General features: G+C 38.6%; 1 protein-coding gene across 1 annotated transcript; it reads right to left on the bottom strand.

Annotated features, from left to right (window-relative positions):
• Nucleotides 1–342: 342 nt before the first annotated feature.
• Nucleotides 343–10635, bottom strand: ZBTB43 (zinc finger and BTB domain containing 43). The gene is made up of 2 exons (XM_084299093.1): nucleotides 10515–10635; nucleotides 343–7339 (listed from the first exon to the last, which is right to left on the bottom strand). The coding sequence occupies exon 2, from the start codon at nucleotides 7314–7316 to the stop codon at nucleotides 5922–5924; it is 1395 nt and encodes a 464-aa protein (XP_084155219.1). The 5' UTR covers nucleotides 7317–7339; nucleotides 10515–10635; the 3' UTR covers nucleotides 343–5921.
• Nucleotides 10636–10840: the final 205 nt, after the last annotated feature.

The following is a 10840-nucleotide window of genomic DNA, read 5'->3' as shown; positions in this document are numbered from 1 at the left end:
AGAAGCATCAGCTTTGACAGTTCCGTGAGGAATTAATAGATGGAGGATGGGCAAAGCAAGTTATTCAGTTAGAATAATCATATTTAGACAGGTAGAGGAGGAATCCTCGCAGGAAGATAAATTCAATCTTTAATGCATTTTTCACAGCGTGAAATTTCTTTGATACTTCGACAAGAAAAGACTGACACATTATCTGTTGCTACTTCTAGTTTACTTGTAGGGTTTTTGCAGTTGCTGGTACTATTAAGTGTGTGTTCCAAAATTTTCATATTGGCCTGTACATATTGTATTATAACTTAAGGAATAACTGTTTTGCAAAAAGAACCAACAACAAACCACAGCTATAAGAAAACCTGTTTGATAAATCGGACTCACATGGCAACTAATTACCTAAGCACCAAAGAAACAGGACCAACTCCCCGTATTCATCATCCACTTGTATTTTAAATATTAGGTCTTAGTTTAGTGTTTTCTTAGGCTAGGCTGGCATGTTCTCAGTATTTCAAGAAGACACATTACTAGAAAAAAATTTCTTTATATATTTAATAAAGTTATATTATATATCAACAACTTTTGGATTTGAAGTTTTGTTTGAGCACTTATTTTGGCAAAAGTGAAATATTAAATACTGGTACTAGACATGCATTCCTTTCATTCAAGCTTAAGAAAACATTTACAAAGTTGACAGATAACATTTATTAAAACATGTTATACAAAAAAGGGGCATGGGACTCTTCTATAAGAAGAAAATATTGAACAGTAAAATTAAATTAAAACCATGCTGTACAATTAAGACAGCAATATTTATAGACAAAACTATCCAACCTCTGCAATACAAGCATAACATCTCACAAAATATCAAGATATGCAGTTTTACTATTATAAATGACTTGTTTTGAATAAAAACTTATAGCTCATTAAGGAAGATTCACTTGACTTGCATAAACAGTTACATTTCTGGAAGAAATATGGAATCCCATGAATAACAAAAAAGGAGCAGCAATCGACAGACACAGGCTTCAAGCAAAATTAGAATTTACAGTTTAATCACATTAAAAATATACCATTTTGTTTTCCAGCATCTTCCCCTAGGGCACTGACAGTTTACAGCTTATAGCTAAATAACTCTAGCTACCTAATTAAGCATTTAAATGACAAAACAAAACACACACACACAAAAAAAACATTTTCATTTGTTGTTTTGAGAAAGGTTCTATTAAACCAAAATACTTAATATACTGCTATAGGTTCTCAGAATGCAGAAACAGGACACCTCACTAGCATCAGCGCAAAAGTGGTGAAATTACAAGATCTGAAGTGCCTCCATTCTTTCAGATTCAATAGCACAGAGATGTCAAATATTCATTTTTTAATAAGAAATCCAATATATCAATCTGTGATCACCTTCCTTGCTTTCGATACGGGACAGTTTCTTAACTGCAAAAGTATCTCAGATTTAAAAAAAAAGCTAAGACCAAATATTTTACCAACAGCTTCCTTTAGAACCTACCTGCTCACTTATAAAACAAAAAACAGTTGCTGCATGCAACAGTGAAGGTAATGTTTAAAAGAACAACAACAAAACCACAACAGAACCTTCTCCCTCAGAAAGATGTCAGATATACACCTAAACTGACATCTTAAGCCATAGATTTCATGGTAATCAATGTCTTTGTTATGGAATGGAATGAAAATGAACTGAATTATCAGTAAATGTTCTTACCACCAATAGGATAATGAATGGCTTCACAGTAACCAAAAATATCAATAGTCTCCTGTACATACAATGATTCTGGTTTTCAGAAGATACTCACTTTACTACAGGCAACAGAAGACATGAGCAACATAAAAATGCACAAAAGTTGTGGTATCATTATGGTGATGAATCTTAAGGGAAAATGAATGAAATTCACCGTATATATATGCATTCATATTAAACATTGATCGCTTCCCTCCTCCCCATAGACAAGAAACCATCTCCTGCCTTGAACAAATCCACCCCACAAGCAATGATTAAGCATTTGGCAGAAGCTGCATCTGCATTTCTGTTTACTGTCTACAGCTGTATTGGGTGTAAATTGCAGGGTTTCAGTGGCAGTGGGCTGCAAGGGTGACACACACACAGCAAGAGTCACAAACTGCCCTGCGTCCATCAAAACAGGTTCTAGCCAGCACTGAAACTGATGTAAACAACCCGTTACATGCCAAAACTTCAATCATTGGACCACTTCTGCTGAAATCTAAGAAAGAGTGGCAGCTTCTATCAAGAGGTGTGGGGAGACATGGAAGGAGACACTCCTGGGGAAACACAACTGAAAACACATGAGGAGAAACTGAGGAGATACTCTTGGAAACACACACAGAGGAGATGCTGAGAACGTGTATTGTGACCCACTCTCAGAAGGACATGCTCCGTGCCAGAGGAGATAAACTTCTGAACTTCTGAAAGACTTTGGCCTAGGCCAGAGCAGGTACACCACTGAAGAAACTGACAACTGGGGGAGACCCAAGCTGGAACAGGCACATCCCAGAAGAGGCTACAGTCTATGCAGGAACCATGCCAGGGGCAGTGACACTGACAAGCCCAGTGCAGCAGAGAACATTCACTAAGAAATGAAAAGAGCCAGACAAGCCCGTATGTATATGACCCCAAACTCCTGGGCAAACTGTCACCTCAGCAAGAGAATTGAAACAGACTGACCTAGTGCAACTCCCAGTGACAAGAGAAAGACTAGGAAGCTGTGGGGAGAAGAGGTATTCGAGAGAAGCTAAGTAGGAGGAAGGGGGAAAGGCATTTCTTTAAGTGTTTAATTTTTTCTTTTTCTCAATACCTGAATCGATTAGAAATCTGTTGAAAAGCAATAAATTAAATTCAGTAAAAACATTAAAAGTCAACTGTTTTGCCTGTGATAAGCAAAAGAAAGTGTTGTGGTTTTGTTTTTTTTTGAGAAATAACTCAAGTTTCACTTAAATCCTCAATCCTCTCAATTAGATTCATAATAAATCAGTACTTCCCTTCAATAAGTTGGTTTCATGTAAATCAACATCAGAAAGCCAAGTGTTACAAAAATCAGTGTAGCAACAATTGCTGGAATTCCAAGCTGATGTCATAATATGGGGTAAAACAGTAACAGGCAAACATTTAAAAGTTACTATTCATACTAAATCACTAAAAGGAATATGGTTATATAATATGATCTACTGGACCTGTTATAAAACCTTTAAAGTGTCTCTCTCAGTACATTTTATTTTAAAGCATTATTTCAAAGTAATCTAACTGCAAAAAGGAGCTACTTTCAATTTTGAAATGTCATGTATAAAAGTCATTCCAAGCTGGTAAAAGTAACGGTTTTGCTGGCAGCTCTGTAGGATGGTCCAGGTTTAACAGATAGGATTTTTTGCTTGACCACGTTTCACAGCCTGGTGCTTCATAACAGCCTTTTTAATGGTTAAATGGGAAGAGGCACCCTTAACCTTTTTATGCAATACTAAAGTGACAATTTGAAAGGGTCTGAGAACCAATGTAATATACAAGATCATTCATAAAATGAGCATGAGAATACCTTCCTCAAATGTGATGATAGTACTTGAAGAAATGACACCCTGTATGTAATAAGGCCTTGGAGAATGGACAAATAGGGCCAGTGAGTGCAAGAATTTTTTCCTCTACACTCATGTAAACAGGCAAGCATTGTAATTTTCTTAATATTAAAAAAGACAGTGTTAGCAGTGTGGAAACAAACCATAAAGGGAATATAGTTTCTAAGTTTAAAAAAGATACTTATAAAGTTTTTTTTTTTTCTTAAATACAAAGTGCTTCTATACATTAAGCAGGTTACAGTGTTAGTGAGCAAATCCCTGTTTAGTTACCTTGAGTACAAGGGTTATATATATGGTCACCATGGTATGTTATAGAGCTCAATCAAGTGCTAAGAATATGAACTCCTTGGTGCTGACCATTCATGCCCATTGCCAGCAATGGTTTCATCATATTTGGGAATATCTGTTTTAACAAAATTCCATATGAAAAAATATCTGAAGCATTAGAAGATTAAGAATTAAGAGCCTCTTAAACAATTAAAGTTTGTAAGTAGAATGCCAGAAAAGAAGTTACAGTAATTATAGCCCACTGAGTAATAAACCCCAGCTTGCACTAGATATTCACGTTCAGGATACAGTTTGATTGTATCTTAAGACAATTTGTAATTGGGAGTTCAATAAAGCATCCAAATTAGAATTACCTTAGTGTGCTTTTGCTACAGGGTCATCTGTTTAAGTACATGATCCTGCCTATTGCAGTATCTAATACATAAACCGGGGCCAGACAGACTTAGAAGGCTTTTGATGCTGGTTAATTTATTTCCCCCAGCACTGTACTTGGACATCACTCCTTCCTATTATAGCCTACATATACTCTAAAGGCTCTTTCCTTTTTATATTTCAGTAAACTACAGAGAAGGGTTAATTGCTTTTGCATAGAAATGCACTAAGCTTTCAAACCCCAAATCCTGTCACATTTAAAATTGATGCATTCACTCTACCTGCAGAGCTGGCAGCATCTCTCAAAACTACGAAAACTCCTCTATATAGCTCCAGGAATGAGAGCACAGGATATAAATCCTCATCCTAATGAATGAGAGGTGCCACTTTCCCAGCGAAAATCCAGACTTCGGACATGAGCATGGTACCATGTTTTGCAGTACCATTAATAGATTCAAATGCCATACTTTCTACATTTTTCCCCACAAGCAACTTCATTTGAAGAGGTAAACAGCTCTGGCTGCTTATGATCACACGTAACCAGTCACAGTAGTTCTGTACCAAGAATCTGTATTATAGTTCTTACTATTCAAAGAGTAAAGAATTAAGAGTAAAAACACCTATCAATGTCTAAATCATTTTCCTAAAGCATGTTCTAAAACTAGATAGAAGTTCTCAAACAAGATTTTGTACCAATAAAAAAAATTCAATTCATGAAGCTATGCAGTTTGGTACTTGCTACTGTAGTTAAGACAAAAAATCTGAATATAAAGCTAGGGTTTAGCATTTTGAGTACGCAGGGAGAGTTCCAAATGTTACACCTGTTTTTGTTTGTTTTGACAAGGCATATTTATTACACACGCTTTAAAAGCTCTCATTATGTAGCAACCAAAATCAAGCCAAGCATCATACAGCACTAGGCCCTATGGGAGGCAACTAAATTATATTTAACACAGATTTAAGTTTACATGGTGCACAACTATATTTAAGTGCTTTGCAGACTCTTTAAATAGAAACTAGTACAAAATTAAACAATCATTTGTTTCACTGAAGATGGAAAAAGAATGGAAGACAGATAAAGGAAAGCCAAATCACTTAACACAGCCTTTCATTAAGCAAAACAATAAGTGATATTTAATGATGCAGGCTATTAATGATGCATGTTAAGTATGTTGGCAATCTCCAGTTTGAGGTCATTTTTATTTTTTAATTAAAATGTGAATCACAGGAGTTTTATTAACAGGTAGCCCACATAGCCTGGTATGGTTACGTAATTCTCTTTTTCAGTAAGGCTACTTCAATTCCTGCTTCGTGTAAATATTTGCAGAATTTGGGTCAATTTAGGACTAGGTTTTACTGTGAATTTGGAAGACTTATTAAAACAACAGGACTTCTAAATACGGCTGTGATGATAATCAATATCTTAAAGACCTTATTGACCTCATTGTGCAACCACCTTTGTGATTAACCATTTCTACATCACACGCTGAACATCTAGAATAATATTGTGGAAAATAAAAACTTTGGTCTGCTCATACCAGCATAATTATTGAAACTTGTTTTTTTTAAAAAATTAGATTTCACAATAGCAAGTACCAGACACTATTTGCATAATTAGTTTATTTTGATTACTCTTCTAAACAAATGTAAGCACTAATGTCTCAGTTCATCTCAGTAGTACTCTGCTCAGCTTTAGAAGCTTGATATGATTTGGTACAAGAGGTCACATGCCGGTGAAAACTGTCCCGCCACATAAATCTTTTCCCACAGATGTTACACTCATATGGTTTTATGCCCGTATGAATTTTCATATGGCCTACAAGATGGTGTTTCATTTTGAATTTCTTACCACAGACACCACAGCCATAAGGTCGAAGACCAAGGTGCATACTCATATGCCGATCTCTCTGACTCTTGTGTGTAAAGCTTTTACCACACTGACAAGGATATAGCTTATCAGCATGTGAGAATCCAGTGAGGGATGTTTCTTCTTTAATTCCTGCAGCCATTTCAATTCCTTCACCATAGCCTGCTGCTATCATAAGATCCTGTCTGTGAGCACTTAAATTTCCATCTGCCCTTTCACCAGAAAATTCTTCCATAGAAGAGCCGTAGAAATCAACTTGTTCATCATAATTACTTTCATCTGCCTGTTCATCAAATTCTGCTTCCATCTTTTTGTCAGCTATATGAAAGTCTTCAACACCTGAAGACTGGATTGAATGATCTGCCTGAATGGCATTCACGGATTCAGAAACTTGGTGTTCATCATAAGGATTATCAACACCCTCACAGTCTTGTTCAAATCTTTCTGGTTTCACATGGATCCATCGCTTGTGAGACATGATGCTGGGTTTGCTATACATTGGTCTGGTATACTGATACTCCGCACTATCACTAGTTCCTTCTTCACCATCCTGACTTGTCATTCCTGTGCTAAGTCTATCATGTTCTGTTGAAGAATTACTGGGAAGATACTCATGTTCTGTCAGCTGACACGACAGTTCATCTTTAGAGCTCTCTTCTTCATTTTCACCATCCCTCAGTTCCTGCACTTTGTGGAATTCTGTCTGTCCTCCGGAGCCGAGCTCAAAGGTCTCAGTAAGGCCATTGTAACTACTACTGCTTGGGGACTGATGGTCACTGCCATGATTCATCTTCTGACAGAGAACTGTTGGATTGCCCTCTAGCACTTCAGTGCATTTATCCACTACATGCCACATCTGAAGGAAACTTGCTGCTGTCAAGTAACTAACAATTTCTGGAGCAGGCATTACCAGTCGACCTGTATAGGTAGACAGAAGAATGTTTTCAAATACTCTTGGATTCATCACATCAGGCAGCACTATTCGCCTGCTATTTTTTAGGAGAACCTGATCACAAAAGTAAGGTGAACTAGCTGCAAGAACAGCTTTATGGGCTCTGAAGAGATGGCCCTGAACTACAATGGACACATCACATAATTGTCCTTGCTGGCGCTGCTGATTTAACTTCTGCAAAATGGTGCTAGAAAAATCTGGAAATTCCACTCGAAAAGAGCTTGACCCAGACTCCATTTCATCACAAATTTAGTGTTGTGCTGAAAGAAAAAAAAAAAAAGATCATAAATTCTGCTTAGTAAAGTATTGATCTTTCTAAAAAGGTGTATAAGGAAATTGAAAGCAATAACTTAAGCGGACTTATATGGAACTCAGTCCAACATTTTCTGGAACCTATGTCACTGCTTTATTTCTATTGTTCCCCTCCACCTCATCCTTCTCTTTTCTCAAAGAGATACTGAGGCCACACGTTACTATGCCAGCATGTTTTGCTGTTCTTCCATCCCAAAGGGCTCATCAACTATAGCAGGAGCTACAGAGAGTCACCCAGTAGACATAGGTTAATCATTTCAAGCATGAATTTAGGATAACAAGAACAGGTATTTCATGAAATTATAGCAACAGAATTAACTCCAGAATGTTCATGCTTAAAACCGCATATGAAAAATATTGCATTTCAACAGGCAACATCATCTAATTGATCTCCCCATTAAAGACTGACTGTACCTCAGCTGTACAGTTTTGACTGTATGCACCTTGTATATATGTAACAATGCAACAATCATACACTAGAAGCTCAGCTAACAGTTCAGGTTTTTTTTTGCATTCCCACATAACCCAGACATCTTATTACTGTTTAAATAACTATGTCAACTTTGTGCTAGAATTCTTTAAAATGTCTGCTTTACATTTGAAATTTGAATTTAAGATGCATTTGCATGTTATTATCAGGAATAACAGAAAATTAAATGTAAAAATGAAAGACCAACATTAACAGCCTGAATAAACTATATTTGTGCAACTTTTCAATGTGTAAATTGAACATAATGGAACTCCAACAGAGCTGTGGAGTAGCAAGTGGTTTTCCTCTGTCAAGTTGTTTCTCAAAAAACTCTCACTTTGCTACTTAACAGATGGAGCTGCACACCTGAGAAAGAATACTTAGTAAATTAGCAGATAGCACACATACAGGATTTAAGACACTTTCTGAATATAACATTGAAACAGAATTTGCATTGCAAATTGTACTCTGACATTCATGTGTAATGAAAATAAGGAATTGAGAAGATACGATTATGAATCACCTCTATGGTTATTGTACACTCTCTTTAGTACTTTCTATGCAGTTATATAACCACCTACAGAAAACTGTTCATTAGATGCACTGTGTTCATATGCTGATATATTGGCATAAATTTATAAGTGCAGAAAAAACAACAGCATATGCTTATAAAACACTGACTACACAGGAATGATTATGTATTACGTAAAACAACATTTAGTCAATAGCTCATCATTACATAATCCTTTCCTGACCATTCAGATCTTTTCCAGCTCATATAGTTGACACCTTTATCCCATTCCCCCCAAGCCTCAGTATTCCTTCTTTAAAGTTTCAAAGATAGAAAAGGATGACAACATACGGAGGTTAAAACCAGTCATTCGCTGTTATCTTAGATCAAGGTGAACACGGTTGCCATAGAAAAGAGAGCATTAGAGTCAGACAACCATCAATACCTTTCAAGAGATACAGGCCCAAACTCCTTGCAAATTTTGAAATGAGCATCCTCTACAGAATGGTGAAGATCATGCTTTTTTTTGTTTGTTTTATTATTAGAAATATGGCATCAGTATGACTCTCATATGTACGTCTGTAATAGGTCATTCTTCCTGGTCTGCTTTCTTCATTTACAAAACCCATTTATAACCTTAAGTAATCACAGCAAAATAGTCAAAATAAAAAAGGTACTTTTTTTACCACAGTGTCCTTTCTTGAAACCTTACAGTAATCCCTCCCCACTGGATAGTGGGAGGAACTGAAAGGATTGAAGAAAAAAAAAAAAAAAAAAAAAAAAAAAGCTCCCACTAAGGAGAAGGGCAGACAAATGACTAAAAATAACTAAGTGACTAAAATTCTGTAACTGAGCACTGTAACTATCTGTATACAGTCATACTCACATCTTCACAGATTACTTGTTGGTTGAAACAATTGTTCAACATAAGAGGTGTTTACCAACTACCTTGAGATCCTCAGCTTTAAGGCAAGAAATTAGTTTAGAGAGCTACTTTCCTGCAACCACTGCCTCATTTAAATCAGGGGTGGTCAGTTACATCCTGCTGAGACAGTCACCAAGTTGTACTAAGTGAAGAAATAGCATAAAACTTGCAAATTATGCTGTCAGTTCAACTGTTAATGTCAAGTTCTTTTTGGTAAAGTGGAAAGAAAAATTATGTCAATATTTGATACACAGTAAACATTAATAAATATTTACTTTTTTTAAAAAACTTTTTTTTTTTTTAAATGCAGACATGTTAGCTCTTTCATAACATTCTAAGATTTAAGAGTCTGCTTTTCAATACTCGCATACCAAAAAATGGATAAGCTTTTGGGGTATGCTCAACCAAAACTTAAAAGGAGAAATACCTATACACCTAGAAAAATTTCTGTTTAAAAATCAGGAAGAACCCTAAGCTATCGTCTTTCAGCAATGTATGGTTGTTCACATACACAACTGCAGGTGGGAGCAAACTTTCTTTTCAAAGTGTAAGTAAAGTATTTTCTGCTACTGAGGCCATACCCTTAAAGAATGTTTTTGGCCTTTCCCTCCGAAGAGGTTTCAACTCCCCCTTTTACAACCCATTCTGTTACTGCATTCTCTTTATCTCCACTCACAAAAAAAAAAAAAAAAAAAAAAAAGTATTTTAATTGAAGTTAACAGCACATGTCTAGTCCCTCCAGAACACTAAAACATACCAGGGCCATATTAGTTCCTTATAAATAGTTACTTTAACAATTGCCAGTACATAGCTGTTTCAGAAGAAAGACAGCTCTGAGTAAATTAATTTATTACTTCTGCCACGACAGCACCTCAAAACGCTGCCATATCAGCAGGGGCAGACGTGCCGGCGAGCCCACGCCAGACGCGTTACGGCCACAGCCGGCGGCCCACCCGCCAGTCGGCTCTGCCTAGGAAAGAAAAGGGGCCGGGCCGGGCAGTGCCCAGCACCCGCCTCCCGACCGCCTCCCGCGGCTCGGAGGTCCTCCGGGGAGCGCCGCCCGGCGGGGAAGGGCCGCGGAAGCTTTCGGCGGGGAAAGAGAGCGGGGACGGCGGCGGAGCGCAGGCCTCGGCCGCCCCCCGGCCCCAGAGCGGGCCAACGGAGCCAGGCCCGGCAGCGGCGCGGCTTCCCACGCTCCGCGCCCGGGCAGCTGCTCACCTGCGGGCCTCGGCGTCTCTCGCATAGCGGGCCCCGGCCCCGGCTGCAGCGCTCGGTACGGCCGACGCGGCTTCCGCGGCCCAGCCAGCGCCGGAAACGCCGCTCCCCCGGGAAGAGCTTCCGCATCCCGGTCACCCGGCGGCCCGGGGAGGCCCTTCCGCTTCCTGCCGGGGGAGGGAGTGCGGGGGGGCGGGGCCGCGGCCGGTTGCGACTTTTGCCGGCGGGCGGCGCCCCCCACGCCTCGAGGCCGTCCCGGTAGCGGTGCCGTGAGGTTCCCTGGAGGCTGTGCTGGTAGCAGCCGAGCTCTCGGGCTGGGACCGGGACCG

The sequence above is a fragment of the Netta rufina genome (genome assembly GCF_964035555.1).
Source record: "Netta rufina genome assembly, chromosome: 20".
NCBI classification, from domain to species: Eukaryota; Metazoa; Chordata; class Aves; order Anseriformes; family Anatidae; genus Netta; species Netta rufina.
Note: the sequence above shows the minus strand (reverse complement) of the source record. Positions and strands in the feature narration are given on the sequence as shown.

Excerpts from the sequence above, each read along its gene's own strand:
- ZBTB43 (XM_084299093.1), bottom strand. The coding sequence starts at position 7,316 with ATGGAGTCTGGGTCAAGCTCTTTTCGAGTGGAATTTCCAGATTTTTCT.